This window comes from Cebus imitator, unplaced genomic scaffold (assembly GCF_001604975.1).
Source record: "Cebus imitator isolate Cc_AM_T3 unplaced genomic scaffold, Cebus_imitator-1.0 Scaffold198, whole genome shotgun sequence".
Lineage (NCBI taxonomy): Eukaryota > Metazoa > Chordata > Mammalia > Primates > Cebidae > Cebus > Cebus imitator.
The window spans coordinates 445,262-462,237 of NW_016107513.1; the positions used below are offsets into that span (position 1 = coordinate 445,262).

At 36.9% G+C, this 16,976-nt stretch overlaps 1 protein-coding gene across 2 annotated transcripts in view; it reads right to left on the minus strand.

The window, feature by feature from the left end:
* Positions 1-391: 391 nt before the first annotated feature.
* Positions 392-16,976, minus strand: part of CYP7B1 (cytochrome P450 family 7 subfamily B member 1) — a 188,066-nt gene continuing 171,481 nt past the window's right edge. For both annotated transcript variants that reach the window (XM_037745365.1, XM_017547460.2), the window contains exons 5-6: positions 12,773-12,948; positions 392-5,105 (exon numbers count right to left, since the gene is read on the minus strand). In XM_037745365.1, coding sequence (XP_037601293.1) covers positions 4,818-5,105; positions 12,773-12,948 — 464 coding nt within the window. In that variant the 3' untranslated portion in view covers positions 392-4,817. The remainder of the gene's footprint in view (positions 5,106-12,772; positions 12,949-16,976) is intronic.

Sequence of the window (16,976 nt, forward strand, 5' to 3'; positions counted from 1 at the left end):
AAAATGAGCTGCTGAAGACGAGGATTACATCTACAGAAAACTCTCCTGTTTCTTGTACTTATACTTCTCTCCATACTAATAGTGATTATTAAGAATTGTAACCTAGCAAGGTCAGCCTGCCTAAAATAAACATTTAAAAATTTAGTGATATTTTTTGAGTTTGTTATTTTACAAATTAATAATAAGTTAAAATAGATTGAACCATACTCTGAAATAATGTATTTTTTGGAGAGCATCAGATGATAAGAATATATGTGTATGGGGGGAGGAAATGGAGATGAGATATTCACAGAGCAAAATTATTTTCCTAATAATTTTCTTCTGTAATCAAATCTTCTGTTACCCAACATGTTCCTAGTATGACAGTAAAGAGACATAATCAGTCCTCTGCGCTTTAAAAAGTTAATTTATTAAATTTTGGTCATACATAAAAGAACATTAAGTATTAGGCTTGCAAAGTACTTGCATTTCTTATCTAACATCTTTTAAGACAATTTGATTCATCTAAATCCACATATATGTTATTTTAAAATCAAAGATTATTAAATAATTTCAGAAAACTGTTTTAATAATATACAGCACTCCTCTGTCTGAAAATATTTTTAAAACATGAGTATTGACAAATTATTACCTATTTTAAATTGTGCAGAGTTTTTCATGTATTAAATTTATTTTACTCTACAAGTAGTATAAACAAAATAAACATTTAAGCTAAAAAGTTCAAACATCCATGATCACTGATTTAGATAAATACAGTGAAGTAGAGTAAGTAATAATTGCTTTAGATAAATACTAAAGAGTGTTATGTGATCACTCATTATAATTTAAAATAGTGCTACAGAAAATGTCATCTTGGCTTGCTAACTTTTTCTTAATTGAGTATGTGAATATGAATATCTAATTATGCAATGCAAGTAAATAATAGTTTGCAAGATTGGCAAATTTAACAGGTTAAAAAGTGTACATTCTAAGGGCATGTAATTCTTGTTCACATAATTATTGCCATTCTTTTATACTAAGATCAAAACCTAGATAAATTTTGTGCTTTGGTCTTTGAACAGTTTTAAACTTCTACTGTTAAGTTAGAAGTCACCTGCAGAAAATGTTACTCAAATTATTTTTTATGATAAGCATAAAAAACCATGTTGATTTTCTGTCACAAGACTCTGATGTTTTGTTTTGGTTCTACTGTTCATTCCTTTTAGGTAATCTTTCTCAACTATTTTATTTATTCTTACTTTTCATTTCTAAATTCCAGTATACATTTCCAATTATAAATTAATCAAAAATTGCAATGAAATGATGTCCTGTGTTCTCTGTGCCTTAACATCACAAAAGTGTACCACTAAGTGGAATTTAGGAATATGGAACTTCCACTTCAGGCAACATGGTGGACTGTGTCCAAGTACAAAAAGGGCAGGCTATGCTTTGTGGTGGACTAAAGCCTAGGGCCCAGGTTGGGGATGCCTCTGTGTGTGTGTGTGTAATTCAAGGCCTTTGCATAAAACCAAGAACTTGCAGAGACAACATACTTAGTAGGTGAACTAGAAAGAAACTTTGCTCCACTGAGTAAGACTGTCAGTATTTGCCTGCCTCAGTCTTAGCTCTGGGTAAAAAATAAACAAGTGAACCCCCAAAAGTGTCTCCTGTCTATTCCTAATAATACTAGGTTTGCATTCTACCTGAGTTAAGGCTAGAAACCACAATACCTGTGTAGCCCTTCCTTCTCACTCCTAGATAATCAAGCTGAAATTTTGGGGTGATCTAAGTTTGGTAGTAATATCAGCAGTCTGACAAATGCAAATACAAATTCTCTCTTGAGGAATAAACTTTAAATCTAGGTCTAAACATTTTTCCAGAGATAAAAATCCAAGGAACATGGGTTCAGTAAACAAACCATCCCAGGTAACAGTGACAGAAGAAATAAACACATAAACTATAGAATTAGATCCACAAAACACCAAAGATTTGGAAATATCAGATACAAAATCTAAAATGTTTGCTTCATATAGTTAAATCAAAAAGGATATTGGGTATATGCCAAAGGTACAAGATATTATAACCAGCATATATGAAGAACAAAGGGAATTCTCAAACTGAAAAATGTAATCATTGAACTTAGCAAACTCAGTGGAATGGAAAACCTGAAGGTTGACAAGTTGGAGGCCGACACTCTGACTCAAAATCAACCTTTGAGACCCTACAAAATGGAGAGGATTGGATGGATCTGAGGATGGGACATAACAAATTTAGAACATCTTAGAGAGAATTAAAGTTATCAAGAACTAAATGTGTGTGTGTGTGTGTGTGTGTGTGTGTGTGTGTGTGTGGATGGGTGGGGGTTGGGGACAAGGTTTTTAGCAGCCCAGGGCTGAGGATGGTTAGGCCCAGTAGTGGGAGGATAGGTGACAGAAGACCTTTTAAATTCTGCTTTGGCCTCTCTCCCACAATAACTGTCCCATTGACAGTGTCTATCACTGGGTAACTAGATCATTAAAACATAATGTGTACATATTATGGAATGCTATGCAGCAGTTAGAAGCAATAGATTAAATATAGTATATACAGAAATATGAATATATCTTTAAAATCATAGAGCTTAAGAAAATTGGAAAAGATACAACTTACAGAAAATAGGTACTCAGGATAATATATACTACATGAAAACATACACATACCAAGATGTGCACCAAACACATTAAAATATTTGCCTATTATATTAAAAAGGGGTATGAAAGTGGGGACTAGGGACAAAAGAGAATAAATAAAACCAGAGGATCTTTGTTAAAACCAGTTATAATTGTGTATCATGAACTAAAGAGTATAAGGAGAATGATCATGCAACCCTATGAACCTGAAGTTAAAACAAAAAGAAGGAAAAAACAAACTCAATGGATGAGTTGGAGAGAAGATTAAATATACAGTTCCAAGAATAAACTGGAGGAGACATCTAAAGAAATTATCTGGAGGGTAAGTTCGAGACACAAAGAGTGGTGAGGAAAGGTCAAAGGATATGGCATGTAGAGTGACAGGATCTAATGTAGAGTTTGAGAACAGTAACATTCACAGAGAGAATGGCTGAGAAGATTTCATACTTGAAGGTAGACACCCATGCTCAGACTCAAGAAGCAGCAGGACATACAAACATAAGAAATAGAAAGAAACTAAGAACATCAAAGACAAAGAGAACACATTAAAGTAGTCAGAGAGAAGAGACAGACCACCTAATGAATAATCACTCACTAGTGGCTATCCACCCAATAACAACAATGGATGCCTTTAGAACGGGCAATATCTTCAAAGTGCTGTGAGGAAATAACTGTCAATCTAGATTTGTGCATCCAGCAACACCATCTTTCAAGAATGAGAGTAAAAATAAAGACATCCTCAATCAAGCAAAAATAGAATTTACACCGGCAGACCTTCACTAAAGGAACGTTCAGAACATGTACTTCAGAGAGGAGAAAATAAATGCTAGACTATCTTATTTACTTATTATGAATGATATTTTGTAATGTTATTTTTAAAATCATTTTCCTTTTCTCAAAACAGTAGCAAATTTATGAAGCACAAATTAACTGGGCTTTATTACCTGCCTTGCCTGCTTATATACTGCATCATCATTTATGTCAGATGCAAATCATGTGGTACTCTGATATTAAAAGCGTTGAATCACTGGGCTTAGTGGCACATGCCTGTAGTCCAGGTTCCCAAGAGGCAAAGGCAGGAGGATCACTTGAGCTCAGGATTTGAGACCAGCCTGAGCAACACAACCAGATACTGTCTCAATTGAAAAAAAAAAATATTTGAATCATTGACACAATGCTGCATGTGTCATATGAAATTACACTGCATTACACGATGTTGTAATTCAAAACAGTACACATGAACTCCAAATCCAATAGGTGAACATCAAAATGAAATACTACATCTAGCTTCTCAGTATATATACTGAGAAGCATTTAGGAAAGGGTTAATTGCAGTATTTGCATAACTTTTATAGTTTATACTAAAGCCAAATGCTATAATCAATTCTGTAATGATTTCAACATTTGCTCCCATAATAAACCTAATACTAATGTCCAGGGCAATTGCTGAATATATAGTAGGTTCTGTGTTTTCTTATACATTAAATCTTATCAGTATCAAACTTGAACTTGAAAGGTCTTATATAACAAGAAATTTTGTTCTATTGAGCCACAGTATACAAAGTAATAAGGAACATTTTTGCCTGATTAAATATTGAAGTGAAGTTGAAGCATTTAATCTACTGCGAAACTCATTTAATGCACATGCATCCTGGAAATATAAGTATTATTGATATTATACTTGAAGGGAACATTTTCATCCAGTGTAACTCATGGAAATTTAATTTCCTTCTTCTGTGAAAACTTGGAATTTGTTAAACTGTGTCCATTTCCAGCACAATTTTCTAATAGTTCGTAAAGTGTATTTTCACACATTAGAGAATCATTTGAATGACTTAAATTCCACAGTGACCAATCCATTGCTGTGACGGTACATTTATTATAACAGGTGAAAATCACAAGGAAAAATTAAAAACTGAACAAAAAAAAAGTCCCTGTTTTGAGCTTATCCTGAAGTTGATTTTGATGTCCATTTTCATGCCACCATCCTGTTTTATATTATGATAGGTTTTGTGACTAAGTACAAACTAGACTGATCTCAGATCAAATAGAAATCAGCACTTTTTAAACAAATACAGCAATCACATTTGCAGAAATTAAAAAGAAACAGATGAGCTTAGGATGTTTAGGCTAATTTTGATAGATTTCCTTTCTTTCCTTTTAGCTTCTCTAAGATTTCACTTTGTATCTAAATAAAACATCAGAATCTGGATACTGAATACCAAATAGCATGCGGCGGTAGTCTATTCCTATGGGCTTATCATCAATTATTTCTAAATCAAAGTAAGTTAAAAGTATAACCAACAATTGCTTTATTTCCATAATTGCAAAAAATCGGCCTGGACATTTGGTGGTTCCAGTTCCAAATGGCATTAGGTAACACTTCAGCTTTTTCCCTCTTTTGAAAAAGGTGGTTTTCTTCTTACCATCTTCTACAAAACGATCATATCTAAACTCCTGTAAAGAAGAATATAGTGTTAAAATTATTAACATTTCACATAAAATAGTTTGAGTTCAAGTCCAAAAAGTTGCTAGCTCTCTTTGCCTGTCTTAGAAAGCTCATTTTAATCAGGTATACACCAGAAAAACTTGACTGAATGCAAATAGGTGTGAACTTTAAAAAAACTCAAATACTACTAGGAAATTATTTTCCCCATATCAAAGAGATATGAAAAGCTGTAAGACATTTTTTCTCCACTCTTATTTCTCTCCTAAGCTGAGTTTCCCAAGTATAGTGGCAATATCTCTCTTTTTCCTCCCTAAGGTGGGTCCTGACACATGGGCACAATGTTGGGGAGAAGGCAAGGGCTCTGGTGAGACTGCCATTATTACCCAGGACTGAAGAGTCCTAACTAGCCACAGGAGCTGCCTAACTGTGGGTTCCTAATTTGAGTTTCTCTTCTCCCTTCCCCACCAGCTACTGATGGATGAGAACTATGAGTTTAGGATCTGGTGCTGATGTTTGGATTAAACAGATACAAAATAACAAGATTCAGGTAAAGCACTAGAGAGGAACTAAGCCACAAAATCAATCTTGTTTGTTTTTTGATGTTGTAGTGAATTTCTTCTATGAAAGTTCTATTAAAATCAGCTCTCTTTGGGTTTACTCTAGCGTGGCAGGTATTTCTGATATGTTTTCATAAACAAGTTATATTACTTGGTTACAGGAAATCATGGGGCTGCTTTACTTAGGGTGTTGGAATTGCTATCTTAATTTTGCCTTGCTGCCAAAGGGTTATGGTTCAACTCTCACTTGAGTTTCTTAGAGCGGACTGAGTAACCTTATTTTAGCTTATGGTGAATTAATCCATTGATTAAATTAATGCCTGTGGCTTGCATAAAAATGACCAAGTATTTGGTGTAGTTGGTGTCATTAGCATTAGACCTGCTCACACACAACTTTGATATGACTACATGAAGTCAAATGCAAAAAAGTAGGTCAGATCCAAAGCATTTCAGGTTAAAGTGAAAACCTTGCAATATGTGGGTAGATTCTGAATTCATCACAAATGATTTAATTTTATCACTCAAAACCAGTGTTGTTAATGTCAGTGAACCATTTCCTTTAAAAGCATTGGGTTTGTCCTCATTTATGTAGAATTCTTATTTTGGTAAGTATTTGAACTTAGAAAAATTCTGAGTAGTTCCTATTTCCTCTCAAATTGCAAGCAGATGCAATGCTAATGGCAAAATTTATCCGCACTTTTATAACTGCTCAATTCCTCGTAACAAATACTCTGAGCCTTTTAAAATATGTATTTTACCATAGTTCTGGGATATATCCCAACTGTAGCCAATCAATGTTAAATGAACAAGGACACCCTTTGTTGACATAAATGGTCACTAGAGATAGAGTGACTAAACGTAACTCTCCTGGTGACCCTCTTCCATTTCTGGAGCTCAGGCCTGAGCTTAGTCCTGCTGCTTCCTCCTTCAGGCTGACAAGTCTGGGGAGACTGGCCCTCTATCCACCAGCTCCCTGCCTAACCCAAATCAGTTTAAGTGAGCTTTGCTGTGGTACAATTTGTTAGGAAGGTTCTCACTGTAGCCCCACTAGTTAAGCCAGCAAATGCGAAATGAAAACTGAGCTTGGATTATGACTTTTTATTGTCCTGATACCATACATAAGCCATAAATCACCGTGGTTTTCAGATTCCTCTTTGTGAAAATAAATGTGCTGCCCGCTGAGAGGCCTGTGGCCAACACATGATGCAGGAGTGCTCCTTACCCATGACCTTCAGCTAGGGTTTATATTCAGTTCCCTCAAACTTCTACTCAACGAGTAACGCCATTCCTCTACTTTCTATCACGTTTTATTCAATTTCTTCATTGTAAACATCTTAGAAATTCCTATTCGGTTGTTTATTTTGTGAAACTAAAAGGGAAATGGCCACTGTCTTTATCTCTGTGACCACCACGAAGTTCAAAGGGCACAGGAGCATAAATGTATTTTTGAGTTAAAATTTATTTGCATTTTGCTTTATTGCCTAGGCATGGAAAACCTAAATAGGAACCAATGTTAAGAAGGGCCTGTGCCAGCTGCTAGGGATATAGTTTAGTTGTAGCTGAAAAGGGAAGGGGTATAATACTCTCACCACTGAGATTCTGGCATCACAGCAACACAGAACAAAGGTTCAGGAAGCTCAAGATATATCCATTCATTTGGAACAACTTAAACTTGGAATTCATCAAGCTGACTGAAATTCTTTACAGTGACCATAATAAGCATGATGCTTCACAATTAAGGGGAGTCAATTAAATGGATGAGAACAGAAAAATCACAAGAGAAGGTTTAAGACACAGGAGTTCCCCATGGTTCCTCTAATGATTGTTGCAGTTGACTTCCCAACATTGTTCTTCTGCATAAAATGTGTCTAGGCACTAATCTTGGTAATCGCATTGTTCGGGTCTCTGACTGGTTTGGGACAGAATGTGTGAAACAATCTGGTCATTGCTACAAGGGGAAAGTCTATGGGGACCTATAGGGACATCTAGGAGAAATCCTCTTCTTGTGAAGAAAATAAAACAAAAAGAAATGGTTGATTACCTTTCCTTCTCTGGACCTCATCATGTGTGACTATGATATCTGGTTGTTCCCAGGCTAAAGACAGAGCTAACCTACAGGAGATAGCAGAGCCAAGAAATCCCAAGAGTTTGGAGCAATCACATTTTCTTATTTATCTCTGTATGTTCAAAGCCTTCAACACAATGCTATTCCCATAGTAGAGGTTCCATATATGTTTGTTGAATTAATGAATAAATACATGAGAATAAAGTATATTTTAAAAACCATTTTCAAGCTTTTGAAGAAAACAAAGATATTGAATGAGTAAATAAATATGTAGAGTATGATGAGTTGATGAATATTCAGTGTTTACAAATAGTAGAAAATTGTATAATATTGAAGCACTAGAAATCAAGTTTGGATAGAGGACACAATTTTCTGGAGAGAGAAAAGATTTTGGTATTCGTGACAAAGGAAGATTGCATAACACGCTAATTTGTGTTCTCCAAATACTATGTTTAGTACAGTTCAACAGATTTTTTGAAGCACTTCCTGTATGTAAAACATTGAAGTTACAAGGCATAAAACATGGTCTTGCTGAAGTAGGTGACACACAATAGGATCATGTTTTGAATCCACTCAATTCATAATTTTGGGTATGGAAATGTAAATTAGATAAAAGATATGACTTTCTCATAATAAAAAAGAGAAATGTTTGAATGGATGGCTAAAGGGTAATACTGTTGCCCCTGGAGGCAAGATGGTAGAGTACAGTGGTCCCTTTTTATCGCCATGACCTGGGTTCAAATCAGCAGTGTGCTGCAGACAGCTTGATCAGCTTGTCAGAGTGTGCACATCTCTTCCCGACTCTGTGTTTAAGCTATCCACATTGATAACATGAAATTGGCCAAGGGGGTAATTTATACAATGAAAATTGACAAATACTACAAATCAGGGCTCAGAGCCCTGGTTTACCAGCACACTACTAGTCCAATATGGTAGGTATAAAGTGTCAATTTATTGGTATGGCAGAAACCTTTTCTCAATAGGAAGCATCTAATGATGATAAATTAGCCATGTGACAGGGCTGAGTTCCTATACTGCAAGCTTGTAGGCAAAGAGGACTTTCTATTTCTGTGTCACTCACTATGCCTATCAAAGTGATTTTTGGGTAATAAATGATTGATATATGTTTCCTTTAAGTCTACTAGTGGCGCAATCTCTATTCCATTTTGTAATACAGATAAAAAATTATTGAGAGTACTTCCTCATCTGTCATGTCGTTCTAAGAACAGTGGCAATAATGAAAATAATAATTGATACCACAATTTTTATAGTGATTTAGAATTATTTCAAGGACTTTCACATTTATTCATCATTTTATTATCTCTACAACTCTAAGAGGTAGAAAGGACAGAATTGCATTAGGTTAAACAAGATCTTTCATCTTTAGAGCTTTTGGGGGAGATTCCAAAGGCTTTGGAATTGCATTGTTATTTCACCGTGTTTCTTTACCTACGTGGTTATAATGGTTATAATATAAACCATCTTAAATGTTTGACCTTTTTCCCCTATAAGCCCCACAGTGTCACCAGGTCTCCCTTTATCCCTCAGCATCTGTGGACCTAGGAAAGCCAGCTAACAAATTTGATTTTCCCTATTGAGCTTCTTTATAGCTCCAGTTCTGGATCTTGCATTGTGTCAGAAAAGAAATCATCACTATTTACTACTGATTACCTGACAGCCTATTGCATGAATTCTAGCTGATAATATGTGTAAATTTGGGAAAGCCCTGAACCAACTTTAGAAAGCTATCCACTCTCAATTAATAGATTACCTAGCCTTTGTTGGATAGCATTTTTACCTATAAAGAGAGAGGACGGGAGAATTAAGAAGGGGTTTTTCTCTCTTTGTTCTCTTTTTAAATTTCACTTGGCAATTTGTTTTTCCACATACACAAGAGCCACCTGAATGGCTAACATTACAATAAGCTAAGCAACCAATATTCAGGGAAAGAATAATTCTTAATATAGAGGTTACATGTTGGTAGCTTATCGGCTCAATTAAGTCCCCAAACACCTTTTATTTATCCCATATTGTGTTTTAAACTTCATTTTTCCAAATATTTAAAAATTCCAACCTTCACTGAAAAGCATTTTTTTTCGGGTTCTTTTTAGTAAAAAAATTAAAATGACTTCACCAAACTAGGTCTAAATGCTTGCAAGAGCTGAGGGCTAGTTCGGAAGAAGCCAGTGGTCCTATTTAGCGGTCTCCTGGCATCTCCTTTTGCCATAGTTCTTAACACTCCCAATAGTATTGCTATATTTATACACAGATCACTTCTTTATTTGATCTATTTAGGTCCAGTACATATTTGAATGGGCAATATCTGTCCTGATTTAAAATTATAACTGAAGCATATTTTCACTTTCAGTACATTTATCTATCCAAGCATCTCCTTATTTATTCAACTTATGTGTACAACCTCCTGTGAGCTAGGCACTGAGAATACGGAGATGGAAATGACGTGGTCCTTCCTCTTCTGGAGCTTACAGCAGCATATGGGAGCAATGACAAGTAAATAAATAATTGCAAAATACTGTGTGCTATGCCCCACCACAAACGTACACACAGGGGGTAGTTTATACCATGAAAATTGAATGTGAACAATGTGAGCAATGGCAAATTCTTTGAGGAATGAAGTGGGACTCAGGCACACTGTCAACAAAGAGATGATTAGGTGATTCCTGTTGAGTAATTTGGAGCTTGCTGGGTGCACAAATAAGGAGGGACATTCCAGGAATAGGGAGATGCAGATGCAATAGCTCTCAGGTATGATGGAAAACCATGGCCTGTCTTTGGAATGCCAAATTTTAGAGTTTTTTGGAGCTTGGAAATTCTGAACCCAGGCCTTGTTGGGCTGGGAGAATCTATGTTCTGCTGAGGCTCCTGTCTCTCTGTCCTCCAAGAATAACTTTCCCTCTATCTGCCTTCCTTATTTTTTTGGCCTAACATCTACTGCCTCTTATCAACATCTGAGTCCTGGTCTTCTCCTTCAAGGCGTGTTGGATATAAAAGGCAGGTAGTGATGAATGTGAGTCTCCTGAACCATGCTTTCAGCAACAAATGGCTCATGGCAGACTTTTCTAGAACTCTCTTCTTTTCTTTACTGTCAGTATGCGGTGGCTTGGGATGGGCATCTGTTTTATGATCATCTATAGCATCCACTTATTGCCATATTAAGTTGTTAAGAATCAAAGGAATAATAGGTTTGTCTGACAGTGGTAGTCACCAGAAAAATGTTTACAGAATGAATAAGATCTTTCTAAATTCTATAAAAGTGGTTCTGAGCTATTACCGCTTTTTCTGTGTCAGGAATTATCAGCATTCCCCAACTAATTTCAAGAAAACAATGGCATGACAATAAATTAGCTAGTTAATTTTAACATTAGTCAGGCATAATTGGCTAATGTTAAATCTAGTAAATAATAGAGAGCGTTCATCAACTGAAGTTGAAGCTACGCTAATGATGCTGAATCAGTATTCACAGTATTGAGATTTTGTTCTGCCACAGATGTTGTATAAGGCAAGCCCTACTGGTTACTATGTGATTTAATATGTAAAGTTTGGGCATGGCTATTTAGTATTCCAAAAGAAAAAAATACATAAATTAGCATACTTTAGATTTTTAACTTTGAGTTTTAAGTTCCTCAAAGGTATTTTTCGTCATGAGGGTAGGAAATAGGAGGAGTCCAAAGCACAGTGACATAAAGACAGTGGTAATCTGGTAAACATTTATTGTTTCTTGATAACACTAATGTTGATTTTACTATCATGACATGAAGAGTAAACTTAATGACTAGTGGAATAATCACATAATGAAAATAAGTTGATGCTAAATAAATTGTACAATTGCAGAATTGTAGGTAAAAATAAAAATTAAAAATATTTTCCAGATATTGGATATTGGGTATTCATTTGCCCTGTTTATTGAATATCTTTTTATGTGTATAATTTTGTTCCTTGATATTTATAAATGTGGAGATAAAGCTTGTTGTTTGCAGAATGTTCCTTCACTTGCTAATACTCTACAATCTATTTGTTATTGTCATTCATACACTGCCCCTCCTTCTGAAACACACAGCAACTATATGTATGCTCCCCCTACACTTAAGTCATTTGCCTTTGCTGCTGAAATAAATTCATATTTTCTAATTGTATTTGAATCTGCTCTCTTCTTATTAATTTTTGAAATTCAACAATATTGTACTCCAGCCTGACGCAAGACATCTACCTTAGAAACTAGATTTAAAGGTGGTCTAACTATGAACTGCTCGACCAGAGCAGCAGTTTCCCTTTGAAAAAAAGCATTTTATCTACAAAAACCGCTACAGCAACATTACTTCCTGAGAAACACAGGCAGAATAGGACTGCAATCAATTTGCATGCAGGTGGTGAATCTCTGAAGTGGTATTAAGGGATGAACCAGGGTGGATTAATTTCCATTCTTTGATATTCATTAACTCCAGCTTCAGAAAAAAAACACAAGGAGATGACACAATTACCCTCAGAGCTTCACCCGTGAGCAGCAGCTTTACAATCTCAAGTTCATAATGCCATACTAATTGATCAAGAAGGGGCACATACTTTTAATAAGAGGTGAAAAAGTATATGGGCTTAACTACAGCAGTGGTAGTATTTGACTTTGGAACAGTCAACCCCACTTTGGAAACACTTGGTAAAATAGTTATCATCATTTATTCTCTAAGCCACCTGTCAATAGCTAGCCCTCCATGGTTTTCAATAATTCTCCACCAAGCATAATGCAATTTCGGCCAGAACATAACAGTGGCCAAAGTGCAATGTCCATTTAATTTGAAGTGACTAGCATTTAGTCTCATGACTGTATTTCTCTTTACAGATCATGAAACCTTTCAAAGATATCCTTAGTGAACACTTCAGTAAGGAGGAAACCTTTCTTATTAGGAGGAAAACCAGAGGCCATAAAGCTGTCTCAACCCCTTCTGGAACAAAGTGGCAAGAGGAAGAGATAGGGATGGAAGAGAAATGCGCCTGCAGGATCTAAGAAGTAGCAATCATAGGCTTGATGTTTATTTACCTCTGGAGCTTCAAAGATTTCAGGGTCACCATGAAAGATTGGAGGAAAGACGGCTAGCAAGTCTCCTTTTCGCACACAGAAGTCCCCAGTCTCTGCACTGAGAGTCAAATCCTCCTCAACAAAACGAATGGTGGTTGAATATGAGGACAGACGTAAAGCTTCAAAAATGGTGCTTTCTGAAGGGAAAAAAAAACAAGTGATACCTTTTAAGATAGGGCTGCTCTTGAAACGTGCTCTCAATTTGCAACAAAAGCTCATTACTAATGGCCTTGATTGAAAAGGAAATTGTTTCTTCATCCACCAAGAGGGAGCCAAGGGTGGCTGTGCACAGAGTGTGAGCAGGGGCAGTGGTCTGGCTCCAGCAAGGCTTGGAGGTATTTCACAGGTAGGAGGAAGCAGTGTTGTACCTGGGCAGAAAGTCATTAAGATTTTGTAGGAGAGAATGGTCTGGTAGAGAGGAATGCTGGGTTATGGGTATACATGTTCGAAATTAAAACCATATCCCAGTTAAAATACACAGCTTGTAAGTCATTCCACAAACCTTTAGAACTCTGATGCTTTAAAGCCAGGCTTAGCCATTTAATAACCACTTAGGCAGTTAATAGTAAAGTAATTGTAGTAGCGCTTCCTGAGGCAGCTTAACACTTAATTTCTTTTATGCTAGCTGTAAATAAAATGTGAGTCAACATTTGCTGGAAAAATTTCAAAAGGAAATGCTTTTAGAGGATTCAGAAGAAAACCATATTTTCCTCGGCATCCAGAGAGAATAACAGGCACCATCATATCCTGGAAGATTCCAGAAGCCGAATGTCCTTGCTTTCCCAGTGGCCTTCACCTTTTGCTCCTAGCATGACAGATTTTATGGCTAATTTCCGGCAATTTATCCTGGCAGTTTGAGGAGGAATTCCTTTGGGAATAATATGCATAATTTGCATAAATCATTCTGATAGCATGCATATCAGCGTGTAGCTCCTGTCTAGGTCTGCGTCTCTCTCTTCATAATCAAAACTGACTATGTTTCCACCAGCATGAATGGGTCCTAGAATATAAAGCTTGATTCTCTCTAATCAGCAATGTGGAAAAAAAAAAGCTCCAAATGGAGTTTTTCCCCCTTCACATGATAACAAATGGTTGTGTTTATGGCTTGCAATTTAGAAATCACACACACACACACACACACACACACACACACACAGAGCCCAGTTTCTCAGTGTTCAGCAAAGCTCTGAAAAACAGAGTACCCAATTATTAGATTATTAAAGGCAGGCCTATCTGTGAGGACTTTCATCAGCCAAAAATAAAAATAAATGTTATTTCAGTAAAATTTAAATCTATGCACAGGCTGCATAGGGCTATCAAGTAGCTTTGGGTGCTTTCTCCCGGGAGGTTTTTCCTTAAGCATGCATTTGTCTAAAGAAATGAGGCTGCGGTCAGCTTTGTGTGGCCAGTGTGGTGATTCAATGTGACGTACAGTGAGGCTGTGCATATTCTCTTGGACTTCCTTCGTTATTATAATCAGGCAGAGTCAAATCAGTTTGTTAGTGATGAGGCCAGAAAAGAACTTTGGTTTTGGAACATGGGCTCTACTGCAGATAGCCACAAGGCACCTGACACGATGGATTTCAGTGGCAGGACACCAAGGACCAACATTTCTGTGGTGAAAAGCAAGGGTCGGCCTCCCATGTACTGCTGCTGGCTCTGTTGGAGCAACGATAGCACAGCATCATTTTAGCTTGTGGTGTGAAATGGTAGCTGACATATGTAGCAGTGCTGTTCACCCAACGAGTCCAGTAGGGGTGTGGGAAGAAGAAACACAAAAGCAAAATAATTGTGGGGTGGCTGCTGTGACAGGGCAGGCATGTAATAGTCCGAATAACACGGTCACATCTGATTGGCTGATGTGCTCTCGGGAAGCACGGCAGCCTGCGCCCACCACAGTATCACAAATGACAATTGGGCAAGCATATCTTATGCAGAAGTTAATCACAATAATGGAGTGCAAAGTGTGGCTTAGCGGTCAGATCGTAAGTGACAAATCTGTTTTACCTTCCAGTACCAGTTATGTGTGCAAGATGAGGTTGGCTCTCGCTCTGAGCGATCATGCCGATAATCATTAGACGACAAAAGTAATGAGTTGCGTTATTATCAACAATGGAGAGTAGAGCTTACGTGGCTCTGCAGAATAACACCCAGACACAAAAGCCAGCAGCTTTTCCACCAGCCCCAGTACGAATGCAGGCAGAGCTATACGTTAAGAAGAATGACAACTGCACAATAAAAAAATTGCAGCCTCTACTTGTAGTTGTCATAGTTGAGCAGACACCAGCCAGTGCCACTGACAGACCAGCTGGGCCCTGGGAGGACTTCCATGCTGCACCAGGAGGTACAGTAAATTATCCTGCACGGTAGAGCAACATCTGTTTCTGTGCTAGTGCCGAACAAACAAGGCAATTTAAAACATACCAAGGGATAACCAAGCAACAAATGAACATGACCCTCATTTTTACCCCTTCTCACACATGAGGTGCTAAACTTCTTTGTGCAAGCACTCCATGAAAGAGAAGCCAGGTTTTTATTTGATAAGGTGTTGTCAGAGAGATTTTACATGTTTCCAAAATGGAAAGAAAAAGCTTATAGTATTGTTATTCTTAGAATCTTCCCCCTTCTATCTTCATTTCTTTTATACCAAAGCTAGCACTCAGTTCTCTATTCGCTCTAGAATTAAAAAAAAAAAACTTTCCATATACTTATAAATATTCAGTCTTTAAACCTAATTTGCTATACTTAGTTCACATGCCTTCAAGCATTTGTCTTCCAATTTCCACTGAATAAATGCGTACTAATGAGAACTAGAGCAAGCTGCTGAGGCAAAGCTGGGTGACTTGGGTCTGGCCTGCCACCAGCTTGTGATAGGCGGGCAAATTGAGTTAAAATGAAAAGTCTTGTCAGCTGAAATTCAACATGGTAGCCAAACAGCAAGCTGTCAATCATCCAGCCAAAACAGAGGACTGCAGGTAATAAAAGGTCATTGTGAATCATTAGTACACTTGGCTTTCATATGGAAGTTAATTTTAATTAAAGATGATCTCTATCTGTAAATGTTTTATAAAACTTATTGTGCATAATCGTTGTTAATTTATACTAACATTTAGCAGGCATTCTAATTATTAAATGCATTATTAGAATTATAAGAATGCATTGTCGAAAAACGGCCATCAAGAATGCAAGTATTTTGGGATGAAATTTACACCAGGCACTGCAAGGTGCCAACAACTGCAACTGTGATTAAGATAAGGCTGCCTGTGAGTTATTAAGAACTGAGTTTACTGACTGGTATATGCTAGGAAATTGGATTACAAAATCCCCTCTATGAACTCACAATTCAGAGCATATACTATGTTCTTCACCTGGCTAGGGAAGGCTTCTTTCACTTTTCAGGATACAAAACTATTCTGATTAAGTATCCCTTCTAAGTGAAATACCAGGGAATGTCTTGAGCTAAAATGTTTTACAATACAACTGTGAAGGAAAATAACAAACGAAAAAAATATGGTTAAAAAGGCATATACATTTTCTCTTTTGCTCTCAGTTTTCAATTCTGGTTGTAATAAGGGACGGATGACTCCCATTTGTAGATTTAAGGCACTAAAGCAGCTCGTGACAATCAGTAATGCATGTTACAATGCAAAAACAAATAAGGACATCCGGGTTTCTGCCTTACACTTAGGCCCTGTCTGTATATGTGGAATGGATGTACTGTGACATGGCCCGGCTGTTAATTTGGGTCATCTTAATGATTGGTGCAGGCTGGCATGCCATCTGATTAGCCGTGGTGATCTGTGGATAGCAGCAATGGATGGAGTGAAATGAACAGCCAGGCTCTGCCACAGTGGCTGGGGCTAAACACCAGGCAATATTAAATAGAAGGTGGCTGTAAAAGCGGGAGAGGGGATGGATATGAAGGTGGTGTGCTCTGGAAGGTGTGATGAAATGAAGTGAGGCTCATGATGTGTGTGTTTGTGTGTGCGTTTCTACATAACGGTCTTCAAGACAGTTGAGAAGGTAAGTAAGAAATTGTGATAATCATATAATTTGAGGCAGAATCACTAATCCTTGGCTCAACAACTGTATATCTTAAGTAAGGTTAAAAATAAATCTGAATTGGTATAAATGCCTATCTTCATCCTGCATCTTAGACACAGTG